This window comes from Anabrus simplex, chromosome 3 (genome assembly GCF_040414725.1).
Source record: "Anabrus simplex isolate iqAnaSimp1 chromosome 3, ASM4041472v1, whole genome shotgun sequence".
Lineage (NCBI taxonomy): Eukaryota > Metazoa > Arthropoda > Insecta > Orthoptera > Tettigoniidae > Anabrus > Anabrus simplex.
The window spans coordinates 187,342,580-187,357,741 of record NC_090267.1 but is presented as its reverse complement, the minus strand read 5'-3'; the positions used below and the strand labels follow the sequence as shown (position 1 = coordinate 187,357,741).

The following is a 15,162-nucleotide window of genomic DNA, read 5'->3' as shown; positions in this document are numbered from 1 at the left end:
ATTTTGTGTAAAAAATGGCATCTTAAAAAAATTAATATATCTCCCTCTTTTGGTTTCTATGTTTTAATTCTGCTTCAGTCCACATAAATAATATAGAAATGTCAGCTGTAAAAAATTCAGAGTCGTATCTTCATTGGTTCCAAAAATATAGGAACATACTCTTGGCTTATTTAACATTGACAGGATAGGCCTTGCAAACTCCCCTACTAAGTTATTTTCTCAAGAAAATGATCAGTCATGATCTATCAAGATGTATTTATAGGAAAAGGAATTAGCGAGTGGAATAGTTTATCAAGGCAAATTATTCGATAAATAACTTCCTTGATATCATTTAAGAAAAGATGGGGTAAACAACTGATAGGGAATCTGCCACCTCAGTGACAGCCCAAAATGCAGATCAATGATGACTGAGTTGAGTTGCAAATTCATCCTGAAATCCTGCTTTTCCAGATGGTTGATAAAAATTCAGTTCTTTGATTGCATGGTTGCCTAGAGTTTGATAGAAAGCCTTTGATGATGCAACAGCAGAGATGAAGGGTGGTTATTCTTTAAACTTGGATTTGCCCACTTTAGAGAGTAGAATCACTTTAAGTATTCACCCAGGGGTCCAGTTTCTACAAGGTCCCAGTCCAGTTGTTGATGAATATTCTCGTAGTTTTTTGCATCTCTCTACCCCCTAGATTTAGCAGTTTGTTGGTTATTATCCAGTCTTCTGGGAGAGTTTGACTCCTTTTAAGTTTCTTCAGAACTTTCCATCACAGTAAGTTACCTCACATATTTTATCCTATCTATCAACCAGGACTGGCTGTTCTGGTTTTGCAATTGTTTTAATATTCAGATTGTAGTAAAAGTTTTGTATGGTGTCTGCAATGCTTGTTTATCTGTGATGATCTGTTTTGCTCTGGTCTTCGGTTTGGCTGTTTTAGATCTTTTCTTGACACATGAGACTTTGAATCTTTGATGTTTTGATTTACTTCTCTTTTTCTAAACAATTAACAGAAACATACAAAAGAGGCTTGAGGTAGAGTCAGCATATTTTTATTTCTGTTATGAGAGTAATGATGTCATACAGCAGTGATAACTTTTCACAGAATTGCCTTGACAACATAAAACAGAGTGTATAGGAATCTTTGTTATATAAAAGATAAACCTGTAATTTTTTCTAGATCTCTTCTATGTAAATAAAATAGAAATTTTGTATGTACTTTGGTCAGAATTTTTAAAAATTGGTATTTCTGTATCAGGATCAGAAGGAAATACAATTTTTAAATTTCTGTCATGACTGACTGTCCGTCTATCTATCTGTCTGTCTGTCTGTATGCCCATCTGTATGTGCATGCATAGTAAGAAAATGGCTGAATAGAATTTAATGAAAATTGGTATTTAAGGTACAGGAGAAGGCTCTTATAATCTAAGCTATAATTTTTGTTATTCAAGCTGGATGAAGTCTAAAATTTAATTCTCAAATATCTCTGTTAGTATTGGTCCTTTCGATAAATGCTGCTTATCAAAAGTTGTAGACAATCAAATATCTGATCTTTTACAGAGTACAAATTATTCCTACAATGAATTATAAAAGAAATATTAAACAATTCATATATTTTTATTTATCTCCTGTGTTCTCTTATTGTTAATTTTATGAAAGAATCCTTTGAAACAAAGAGAGAAATAGTAAATTCTGATCTTTACACACTTTTATCTTAGTCAAAAGGTTACAGGTCCCAATACTTGCTGTCTCGCTGAGGGCTGTGAGCACGATGAACAAACTAGGGAAGTTAGTTACTTTGCCGAGTAGAATAGCCTGTCTGAATGATGGCGAGGAGGAGCTGGAGAGTTATATACATTTTTTTCTTACCATTCCTCTGCATCATAGAAATTCTGATAACAACTGGGACCATACTGGGCATCTTAGTTTCTATTAAGGGGATCAAAACAGGAAATGTCAAATTTCTCTGCTAATATTAACTGTATCGAAATACTGAACATGATTTAAGATGTGCAAAATATAATTTCTGATTTTTTATGATTTCATGCTTTTTTCCCCTATATGAGAAATAAGAGATATTTGCCTTCATTATATTTTTTACTAACTTGCATATAAATTATCTCCTGAAATATTAGTTCTGTTTAATTAGTATACACAAGAACAGTTACAGAAGATCCCGTCGTAAATGTTGAGCATTGCTGACATGGAAATATTTTTCCATCTTCGTGGTAATAAACTAACCAATAATTGTGATGGTTGCTGTTGTGACTGTTTTCATAAGCTGAAATATTGTGTGATCATTGGCCCCTATTGATCAGGAAGATAAGGAAGATGAGAAATGAGAAGAAAAAACATTGCCCAGGTGGCAGATAGTGAAAACAAATTAAATTTCTTCCTTTGAAACAATAATAAGTTAATTGAAGAGCTTCAGAAGTTTATCATATTATTTTGATGCAGAAATGGTGGCTGTATTGTTTTAATATAATTTTTATTATAGTCAAACAATTTATGACTACTAAAATTGGGTGAAAAATTTGTTTTTTAAGTTGATATTTTAAATCTGCATTTCTTTTTCATCATCTTCAAGCAGAAACACTTTCAGACAATACTTTATAACAAAAATATCTTCAGCTATATGCCCTCCAAAATGGAAATAGTTACTCTGAATTGTTAATAATTGATTTCAAGCATGTTCCAGTTACTTTCACATTTTGAAAGTTGATGAAGTTTCAGTAGTGGTTGTTACAAGCTTCCAAACAAAGGAAATTTCTATATGAAGATAACAGTTTTACAGCAAATTATGATAATTTTTCTATTTGAAATACCGTACAGTGGAAATTCTTAACTCTTTATTCCCACTAGTATGATTATTTAAATTTTCAAGCAGTTATCATAAAAGTCCAGTTTTAGGTGTTAATGTACTATTTTTAATCTGTTTTTCAAATAATGCAATTGTATTATTTCTAACATCAATTATAGTGCATCTCAATTAAATACAAACAGTTTTCGAAAATATGCCTCAGAAAAATGAAATAAAAATGTACAGTACCAGGCGTATTCATTGACAATTAAAAAAATTATAGTTTCCTTGTAGATATGTTTTGTTCATTGTTCCTATACTATAGTATATTAAATAAGAACCTTTTGCCTTGGTACACACAGAGGTACAGCCACAAAAGAGATTTGTGATAAGGAAAAATGGTCTGACAATGCATTGCTATCATTAGAAATGAATTCAGATATTAAAATGTGGATCATTTTAGTTATTAATATGATGTAAGAGCTGGTTAATTTTGATATAACATTGAATACACAGGACACTTATTCAATATTTTGAAGTTAAAATAAAAGTTACTTATGTGTGCAGTACAACCAAGTTTATTTCATTTTATTTGTTTATTGTGGTGCATAATGCATTGCATTGTATATTATTTCATGTCTGTGTCAAAAGTTTTAATTGCATTCTTTGTGAATGTCAAGCATTTATTTTACATGTTTACACTTAGACTCATTTTATTCTCTTAGCGCAAATCATTTGTGCGTGCACTTTCATTTATCTGTATATCCAGTCAATGTTTTGTTATGTTCCAGTGTTTTCTGTGTTGGGGGTCCCATATTGTATTTATATGTTATTCCTTTGCTCATGAATGAGAAGTAGTGTGTGTGTATAGGCCTATGTATAATAAATGTTGTAAATATATATATCTTTGCAAATAGATCATATATATAACAGTATCAAGTATTCTGCATATTGCACAATTAGTCCATCGACAGGTATTTATATACATTTTGTTTTTTCATTTTATAATGACATTCATTTCTGCTGCATAATTGTACTGAAATTAGTGTTAAATCAATAAAATATTGTGATAAACTGTTCATTCAGAACTGAGGAAATTGCAAAATCCAGTTACTGCGAAACCTATGTATCATAACCAATATATGATTGGTGTAATAGACACAGCTGTGCATATCAAAAGATATAATAATAAATTAGATCAAAATAACAAACAGAAAATATGGATAAGTTACCAGTCTGTCACTGAGAAACTGTGTTTCATGCCTTCAATGGGAACCTTATCATTGACATACTTAAAAATGGAATGGGGATTCTTTCAGATTGAAAGACCTCTTGATATTCTTTACGAAGAATATACTTTCTGTAAATAATGAGTAAATCACAGTCTGAAATTATTTAAATCTCAAGTAATTTGAAAACATTTTATAACTTTTAAATAGCATTGTTTAGTGACAGTTTTCTCATTATGCCTAGTTAGAAGGACAGAACAATTTGAATACTCATCCTTCAAAAAAAAATGTCTGCACCAATTTCTTCTCACCCCCGGACAAACTCATTTTTGCTTTCCAGTTTCATCAGGAGGGCAGGCATCAACACTCATTGAGAAACCATTTTGACAGATCTTCAGTCTTGATGTGGGAAGTATGAAATAAGAAGAAAGCTGAATAAACTCAGGGAAAACAAAGAGATAGAGATAAATATAAATACAAGTGGTAAAATGCTAAGAACACATTGAATAGTCATATATAGAATGTCAGGAACACATGTAGGGTAAGTATTGTGACAGGTCAGTATGTGCAATAGAAAAGAAGATGGGGGCTGACATGAGAACACATAAGAACCTTCATATACTGCTATCTTCAGATAGATTGGCTCTTCCCTCATGAATCGCAGTCCTCTACATCCATTTCTTCTCGGCTCCCAGCAAGCTTGTTTCTTCTTCCCACTTCATCAGGAGGGCAGCTGTCAGTACTCATTGGGATAAGAAGAAAAATGGCTGAACTCAGAGAAAAGGAAAAGATAAATAGACAGGGTTGTGTGGTAGGGGGAAAGGAGAAAGATAAAATGAAGTATCAGGCTTTTACCATCCATTCTCGTCTTTATACTTTTACATTTTCCATATACTTATCTAGCTTTCTTCTTATTCCGAATTTCCCACATCAAGAATGAAGATTTATTAAGATAGCCTCACAATGAGTTATCACAGACTTACATTTTTGCTTATTGATTTACACAATTTTTCGGCCTTGTTGAGATATTTGCAAGTGTGAGAGTTACTTTCCTGCACATTTTATGTCCTAATAATTATCATTAATCTAAAAGAAATTTTCATTTAACTTTTTTGTAGTTGGCAGCCAGAATTAAGTTTTTGAGGAATAATGTGTTAATGAATCTTTTCAAATTCTAAATTGTCTTTGATTTGATTTTGTCAAGGGATATACTACTTCAATAATTTTTGGTGTACATTTAGGGAAATGAACTTCAATGTTACACACAAAAATACAACTCCAAGACTCTATTATCATGCAGAATTTTGCAATTTGTTGTTCTCGACCTAGGTTGTTCAATCTCGGGGCCAGAAGGATGCAATCTGTTTATCTACCACTTACCTCAGGAGTTTGGAGATGGAGAGCTCATGCAAATGTTCCTGCCGTTTGGGAATGTTATCAGCTCTAAGGTCTTCATTGACCGTGCCACTAATCAAAGCAAATGCTTTGGTAAGTTCAATCATCTATTTGGAAAAATTAAGGAGGACTACAACTTTGCATGTGTTGAGATGTTATTTTATACTGTTTGCATGAAAATTTAAGTCCTTTTTTTTGCTAGTGATTTTACATCGCACCGACACAGATAGGTCTTATGGCAACAATAAATTTAAGTCAAGATATATTGTTTTCATATTTATTATGGCTTTATTATAATAATGACTTCAGTATCAAGCCAGGAAAATAAATTTTATTTCTTAATTTCCCATGGCTAATGGTGTAGGTTACTGTAGTCACATCCTAGTATGTAAACAATGGACAACAGCCGACTGGCCAAGTAAGTGGTTCTGAGAGTCGGTATACCAGTTGCTATGGCGTGGAGTGGACATCTCGGACATATTCTGAGTTACAGCCCTCATTGTGCTCAGGCGACTAGGATTGTACAATCCTATGATGGCCCCTAATCCTTTAGAGGAGAGATCCTCACTGGGATTATGTGCAAGTAAGTGTATTATCCTGCTTCACAGAATTTTCACTGAGCATGCTCAGAATGTTTTGAGCAAGCCTTGGATCCATGGGAGTAATGGAGTCCCACTCCCATTCGACGGTGAGGGACTCCTTGGAAATAACTCGGCAAACAAAATGGAATTCGATAGGGAGCTATCAATATTACTGGGGTTTATGGAAGAAATAAAAAAGAACTGGCTGTCAGCATTGAGGTTGTTTCTGGATGTGCTAGGAGTTAATGATATTCAGGTAAGGTGAGATAACAAAGAAGAGACAGGAGATTATAATGTGTACTTAATGGGTGTTAAAAAGGTAAGGGCAGAGTGTGGGGTAGGGCTGTTCATCAGAAATACTATTGCATGCAACACAGTTTCTGTTGGGCATATAAATGAGTGAATAATGTGGGTAGATTTGGTAGTTGGAGGAATTAGGACTAGAATTGTCTCAGTGTATTCACCATGTGAGGGTGGAGACGAGGATGAAGTTTTATGAAACATGAGTGACACTGTAGTCAGGGTCAACAGCAAGGATAGGATAGTGCTAAAGGGCAATTTCAATGCACGAGTTGGAAATAGAATGGAAGGATATGAAAGGGTGATCAGTAAATGTGGGGAAGATATGGAAGCTAATATGAATGGGAAGCATTTGGTGGACTTTTCTAGTATGGGATTAGCAGATACAATTCCATTCTTCAAGGATAAAGCTACTCACCACTACACATGGGAGGGTAGGGGCACCAGATCCATAATTAAACTTTATCATAACTGACTTTGAATTCAGGAAATCTGTTAGGAATGAGCAGGTTTTCCAGGGATTTTTTGATGATATGGACCACTATCTGATCTGTAGTGAACTAAGTATCTGTAGGCCTAGGATATACAAAGTTAAATCTGTCTGCAGACAAATAAGGGTAGAAAATCTCCAGGACAAGGAAATTAATCAAAAGTACATGGGCATGATTAGCGAAAAGTTCCAAACAATGGACAGTAAGCAGGTTCAGGCTATAGAAAGAGAATGGGTGACATGCAAGGATACTGTAGTAGAAACAGCAGGGGAATGTCTAGGAACAACTGTGTGTAGAGATGGGAAAAAGTGAACATCTTGGTGGAATGTTGAAGTGAGAGCAGCTTCTAAACATAAAAAGAAGACATATCAGAAATGACTCCAAACAAGGGCTGATGCAGACAGAAAATTGTACATATATGAAAGAAACAGAGCAAAAAAAAATAGTTGTTGAATCCAAGAAGAAGTCATGGGAAGATTTTGGTAATAACCTGAAAAGGCTAGGTCAAGCAGCAGAAAAACCTTTCTAGAGAGTATAAAGAATCTTAGAAACGGAGGGAAAAAGAAATTAATAGTGTGTTGAGTGCTCTCTCCAGAAATGTTTGTCAGCTGAGTGGCAGGAATGAACAGCTAGGTGTGAAATACTATGTAAAAAAAATGAATATGATAACGTTTTAATTTATTCCCCTTGCTGCATTAACAATCATCATATCAGACAGGTAAACATTAACGCAAAAAGGAACTATTCTCATGTTATCATAAAAAAGACATAACAGAGTATTTTGAACTTCTAGTGTTCTATTGCTCGTTCATGCTCTGATGCAATAGTCCAAAATAGATAAAACATTATGATGTGTCAGTAGTATGAAAGGTTTTGCTTTCCTTCAGTATATTTCTATTAAAGCTTGTATAATTCATGGTACTTTAAAAGGACTATTTTTCTTTCCAATTACCTTATTTTCTGTATAGAGAGTAAAGGTAGGGTTTAATGATTTCCATTTGTCGATTGTTACATAAGCTATAAATTTGCTGACTTAATTTGTTCTCGATCATATTTTTGTTATTTTTTTAAATATTTACAACAGGTTTTGTATCGTTCGATAACCCTGCAAGCGCTCAGGCTGCTATTCAAGCCATGAATGGATTCCAGATTGGGATGAAGCGACTTAAGGTCCAGCTTAAAAGGCCCAAGGATGCCAACCGCCCATACTAACCCTTGGTCTAGTGTAGGAGCAGCCCCGACAAAAAGGTTAGTTCCAGCCTTTCTAAGGATTCTTCACTTATTTTTTTGGTTTGTAAAGATTTACAGTTTTATGAAAATGTATTAAAAATAATAAAACCACAATAGAAGCAATAGGAAAACATTGATCGAAGTGGTGATTTGAAACAAATAGGGAAACTTCTCTTATGTGCAAAATATTAGCTGCTGTATTTCATTATTGTTTGAGGCATTTTAAATTTGTAGATGTTTAAAATATTGATAGAATTATTAAAAAATATTTGTTGTGATTCATTCTCTACCATGACTGTAATGAATACATGAAGACTGCATTGCATAGCAATGAATTAAAAATATCTTCCAGGCCTCACTCTAGTTGTTGAGACTTGAGACGTGAGCATTACTGTTCGTCATCCTCATGAATTGGTAGTGCCTTGTTCTTCAGCATCCTAGACCAAAGACAAAACAGGACCTTCTGTCTCCTGATGTGCGGAGCACTGGTAACCACTAGATTAGGGTAGCACGAAGTGTACCGGTTGCAATGGGCATGATTTGGTGGTGGTGGATATCTACTAGCTGTGTGTAAGCATAGCTAAGCAAAACATATGAACAGTATTCTGCTGTAGAAATAGACCACAGCCAGAACCGTTGTCCATAAAGTATTTCCGTCCTTTCCTCAAGAGGTTCCTGCCAGACCCTGGAGAAGGTTATTACAGGTTTTAATTTTGTTGGCAGTTTTCTCCAAATAATTTTTCCGCATAAGAGGTCCAGTGTTACTCCTGGGTTCTTTGGAGTGCCACGATAATTCATAGTCTCTAAAGAATACTCTTGGACGGTAATTTGCTTGTGCATTGTTCAGTTGAAATATTGATGTTACTGTTTTCTGTGAGTTAGGGTGAAGATGCCGTCTTTAAAAGTAATCGCCCAGCAACTGGAGATCTTGATTAAGAACTGTTTCAGCCTCTGCACAGTGCGTAATTTCAGGAATCTAGCCGGCCTAAAATCGTATCTCGGAAACTAATGGACCGATTTACATAAAACTTAGTACGTAACTACTATTATTGGAGATAATTATGTGTATGTTCAATCAAGTACGAAGAACAAATTACTAAGCCAGGAATAGAATTACTAATCTTTGTAATTTTAATCATTTTTCGTTATAGCTTTAAGAAATTAAATAGATGTTAATAATGGGACATGCTGTTTAGAATGTTTAAAAACAGACGCAGGAATACATGTACTTGCCAAACAATTTATTCATTAGATGCAGTTACATCAGAATCGCTATCGTCACTTTCATTATCTCCTTCGGAGGAATAAGGTACAGGAGGCTCAGAGAGTAAGTTGAGCACTTCTCGAGAAAGCGGAATCAACTTCCTCCTCCTTGATTTCCCTAAGCTGGTAATATAAGGGTCCGATGATATAAGCAGCCTAAGGAAAAGGTCAGTATTTGTGTCTTTCTGGATGGTTTCCTATTATCTTTATTCCTGGTCTCCTGGGCTTCCTCAGAAAGGTGTCCAATAGGTATAATACAGTGCCATGACTCAAGAGTTTGTGCAAAGTTACAGGCATGTAGTACGATTTGTATCTTTGTAAGTACAATTTTATAGTTTCCTTTGCGTACATGCCAAACGTCACTTTATCAATGGCATATCCACACGAAAGAGTTTCTACGATGCCACGTAGATGGTTTATTAAATTTATATCTACTCCAGTAACGTCCGCAGAAGTGGAAGCCTTTCTGAAGAATCTTCTAGCGGTTTCCATCATTGGTACTGCCAGCACTTTGCTTCAGATATCAACCAATAGACGCGTTTCCTCCCTGAACTTCTGTAGTGAAGTCATCTGCAGTATTTATTTATTGCGTGTGTATTTTAGGCTTTAAATCAGTGCGTAAATTTATTGTGTTGAATGAGAGTTATGCGATAAGCCTACGTGTGCGATTTATTTCTTTAACATTAATACTGTGATCTTTTGTAGTCATATGCAGTATTTAGTTACTGCGTCTGTTTTCTAGCTTTTATTTTCTGGATAAATTTATTAAATACAATTAAGTACATCACCAGCCCCTCAAGTCCATAAAATTATTTTTCTATTTTCTCTCGCAATTTGCCTTATATTTCAGTGCTGAGGTTTCTTATGTGCCGTAGTTTACCTCTGATTCTGTACAAACCAAAAGTGGCCCCTGTAAACCTCACGTCCCCTTCAGTTGATAAAAGTAATTGTAGCTTAGTTTATTCAGCCATTCGTCTTGAACTTACATATTGAATTTCACAAATGTATGTGCCGCCGTTTTCCCGTGATGGCGTTGAGCGGAGCTGTTCGATATGGCAACTCTGTTGTCATAAGAGCAATACTGTTTTCTTAACATGGAATGAGCTATAGTAGGCTAATGACAGGATCATCCTGACATAGTTGTGATGCACGTCCTTCTGCAAGGCTCATTCTCTGCTCGAACCAACTTTTATTGTACTTCAGCAATTTGTCCCTTTGTCTACTATATTTTGTCCAGCGTGATCGAATTTTAGCACACAAAATACTGACAGATTTCCTTATTGACTTGGATATATTCTCAGAACAATCATCAAAGCCTAAATGTTCAATTACAACATTCGCAATATCATCGTTCTGCTTATATTCCCTGCTGTTCCTCAGCAGCTCGAAAACCGACCTCCGGGTTACAGAGTACATGGCTTCTGAAAAAAAATTAATTACTCTCATGGTCACGCCTGGTCGCAGCAAAAAGTCACAGTTTTCTATTCATTATAGATAACTCATCCAAAAGACTTTCATTGCGGAAATCAAAGGCAATCCATTTTGAAAGTCAGCTCAAATTTGTATAATTATATAGCGCTTGGACACCGTGTACCTGAATTTTAAGTGCATATTTCGGACAACAATATGGTAATTTTCAGAAAATACTACATACTATATAAAAATACATACCTTCATCTAATATAATCACATTGCAAGCTAAAGAAATATTTAGTTCTGACGTCTTTACTGAGCCCTCACATAATAATAACTGCGCGCTCGCCTCGCCAGAATATGATGCCCTAACGGAGAAGAGCCACTTTAGGCCTTCGGTGAGATTAGATAATCAGACAGCGCAACATTTCAATACTTAATTACTGTACCCAAGAGTCTTATTAACACGACTCACAGAAAATGCGCACCAAAGACAAGGGTTGAAAATATTATTTTTGGCCGGCTGGATGCTAGAAATTACCCACTGTGCTCTGTGAAGCTGATTTGTTGAACTGTGAAACAGGTATCATCTGCATATGTGAACTTACGGGACACCCCTAAATACTCTCATAACCATGTGAAGAGATCTGTAACCTTTCTTAACAACTTCATTAATATGATTACTCCAATGAGGATCACTCCTTATATTAACACCTAGGTACTAACAATGTTCCCCATGAGGTTCTGTTACCTCATCTACACAGTAATTAAAACTGAGAGGACTTTACCTCTTGGTGAAACTTACAACTTGACTTTTCATCTCATTTAACATCATACCATTATTGGCTGTCCATCTTACATTGTTCAGGCCCCTGTGCTATTTCCCCTGGTCCACGCCAGTTCTAAGCCAACCATTGAATGGCAGACAAAGAGAATCGGCACACCCACAGCTGTAACTACAGTCGTGGCTAGAACAGAATCCTGCTTGCTCAGCTGGGAGTAATGCTTCAATTGCTGGTGCTATTCTATTCAGTATCAGTCTTTCTAATAACTTGTAGGTGACACAAAGCAGTGCTATTGGTTTATAACTTCATGGGAGAGAAGGTTCCTTTCCTGGTTTCAGCAGAGCAATGATTTTTGACTTCTTGAAGTTTGATGGAAGCCTACCTAAATGAAGTATGGAGCTGAAGAATACAAAGAGCCGTCTTTTTGTGGCTGGACCACAGTTTTTAAGCAGTTAGGGGTATATTTCATCCAGTCCGGCAGCTTTGCCATTTCAAAGCAATTTTCATCCCTCATTGACCTCCTGATATGTGAAAGGTTTTAAACAGATGTCATGAGAATGAGTTTCCTGTTTTGCCTGTCTAAACTCATTTTTTACCCTTTTTGTGAACTGCTTATCTCTTATTGATCTAGAAGCAGATACAAGGTGATTTGCTATTGCCTCTACATTGATGGAAGACTTTCTTTGATGGGATGGATGTACAGTCCAGTTTTTGAATTAGGAACCACGCTTTCCTACTTGAATGTGTAAATTCATGTCTTCAAGGGTTTTTACCCATTTCAAAAGTGACTGTAATAGTTCTGTTGCTTTCTCATGGCTACTGTTTTCCTCAAATTTCTTACTCAGTCTATTAGACTCTAGAAACCTCAAGGAATAGATCTTTTTGCTGCTGATTTTATTAAACCAACAAACCTCATATAGTTCTTTGCGGAAGGTTTAATCCATCTGATGCTGGGATCTGTAGATTTACCATAAGCATCCCAAACCACTTTCTGGAAATTCCAACGGGCTCTTGGTGTAAACTGTATAACTGGTACCTTGAATTCCTATTGAGTATGATGATAGTACTATACTGCATGCAATATATTAAACAAATGTAGGCCTACACTATTGGATTTTAGATTTTGGTACAAAAGTAATTTTAACTTCAAATTTGTAGATCAGTTTGTTGTGATTAATGAAGCTGATGTAAGAAAGTACATCAACGAGGTACAAGGATTTAATGTGTTGCTACTTTTAAATACCAAACAAGATACTCTAATCTCAAGTGATTACTTCCTTCCTATCATCACAATGCCACTCTGTTCATCTCTTGTCTTGAGGTGCATCCCTTTTTAAGTAAGCATACTTACATTCCTTTCTTCAAAATAGTTAAATTTTTTACATACATTTTATATACCATTAATCAGTTCATTTTAATTACTTTGAAGTCAGTAGATATGTACTGATGTACCGGTATAGGAAGATATTAAGAAACTGTGTTCCAATATCCTATATCTACTGTTAAGTAACTTTAAAAAAAATTCATATAGAAGCATATCCACTTCCTCTTGTCCATTTAACCCATTCACATGCCATTTAACTGAACTTATTTATGCCTTGGTGTACCATTTATTTTCATTACATTACATGATATTATCACCGACACTGAAAAAGCATGCTTTCCAGCAACGTAATGAGAGGAAATATCCAAACTACTGTCAGATATACTTTGTGAAGTCTTTATGAATATGGTAGATCATAAAACAGTCATATTCGTGCATCGCCACCTTGCACCGGCGGCATTCAAATGAAGATTCCTTCCTCAGACCCCGTGTCACACAGACTTTGCATCTCCGTGATGGGATAACCTCCTTCGTTGTTGGGGGTATTTTGGTCGGAAAGTGTCCCCAGTGCCTCTCTTGAAGTCTCAGTGGTGTATCCCCAGGGCTTGGGTGCCTTATTTTGGATAGTCAGGCAAGGTCACACTTGCCAACAGCTGTTCGGCCAAATTGATCCGGAAGGTGGCAGAGACTACTCGCTTCTTTTCAGGGTTGAGGAGGGGATGAATGATGTTGGAATTCAGAAGTGTCATGACTAGCATGTAGAAGTATATTTTGTGTATCCTTTTACATACTTCCTCATCAAGGGGGAATGATGCGAGTCCCTGGTCATGGGAATCAACACCACCCTTTCCATAGTTGTAGTCAACAACAAGATTGGGTCTGAACGTCTTTTTTCCATCATACATTATCACTTCAAGGTAATCTGGCCTTCATTTCATCCACAGATACAGGAAACCAGTGTTCCTTTCCAAATGACATTATCCTATTTATATCCTCGGCAGCCGATACAAGGCATTTACTTGCATAAGCATTTACCTCATTGGTTAGATGTTCCCGAAAAGTCTGCTGTTAGAAATTTGTTCACAACTTGTAGTTCGTTCGGGCATTGCCTTAGGTGCCTTTGGAAAACACTATTTCACCAGTTGCGATGCATGAATGATACTCTGGAGTATTACATACGTGCGCCCAGTTCCATACCCTATCGCGTAAAACATGATTAGAAGCCGCTGGTGCGGCATCAGTTGTAGGCCTAAAATTCAGTGACATATTTGACGGCAAAACAGCACTTTGTTCACCCCTACCAGCGCTAAAGTTTCTATCACACGAACTACTTTCACTACTTTTCATATCTACTAAATTCTTCGTCGCTTATTTCTATATCAGTGTCATTCACTTCTAAAACTTCCCATATAATCGCTTCGTCACTCAACATGGAGGCAGCCATGATTTCGCTTACGATGAGGTTGCTAAGATACAGGTTATTCTTTCCGTGGAATAACTGCACAGGCGTGCTTATCGAATACATCAATGGAATAAAACAGTGATTCCATCTGTCAAGACGTTACATTACTAATATCAAATACTTTCACAAAGGAAACCGGCTTGGAGCAGGTACGGAAATAAACACTACGCGCGGACGGAGAGATCCGTCTTTGTACCGGAGTGCAGTCGAGAGCCAGGACGGAGAGATTCGTCAAAGTACATCAAGTGGTTAAAAAGTTCATGATTTCCATAGGCCTAATTAAAAAGTGACTGCATTAGGTGCGTCGTAGAAGTAGCATCAGTGCTTGCATCGTATCTTAGAGATACATAAATTCAGTTCATTTACACAACCCCTATATAATTTGTGGAAGATAGAAACCAACATAAAATGCACTTTAAGGTTTATTTACAACATATCCATTGAAATATTGAAAAAGGACACTGACATATTTGAAACAATTAAACTACCATAATTATTGTATATGATTTTTCTTTTCACAGTCTTCAGGATCATAATGATACTGATTAGCCAAACAATTCACTGAACACACTACAGTTTTACAAATCACCTTCATCTTCATTTTCAATTTCAAAAGATCTTGAGGTGCAAGCACTAACATAAACAATAATGAGCTAATTCACAGCAAATCAAGCACATTAGAGGTAAACAAGAATACTTGCAAACTTACTAGCATCATATCTGTGAGAGAATGCTGGCAGCAGCTCATGACATTTGTATAGCATGAAGGTCACAACACTACTGGATGTCACCACTTTAGAGACAGAAAGCAATGAGGGGAAATGGGGATCTAGCTTCAAGCAAGCTCAAGTTACAGCAAATAAACACCACCATGTATCTCTCAGATAATATGTGACCAATGCA

At 35.9% G+C, this 15,162-nt stretch overlaps 1 protein-coding gene across 1 annotated transcript in view; it reads left to right on the top strand.

The window, feature by feature from the left end:
* The window catches only part of bru3 (bruno 3), a 372,081-nt gene that overhangs the window by 317,177 nt on the left and 39,742 nt on the right, over nucleotides 1-15,162 (top strand). The window contains exons 8-9 of the mRNA XM_067142838.1: nucleotides 5,345-5,503; nucleotides 7,867-8,030. Coding sequence (XP_066998939.1) covers nucleotides 5,345-5,503; nucleotides 7,867-7,994 — 287 coding nt within the window. The 3' untranslated portion in view covers nucleotides 7,995-8,030. The remainder of the gene's footprint in view (nucleotides 1-5,344; nucleotides 5,504-7,866; nucleotides 8,031-15,162) is intronic.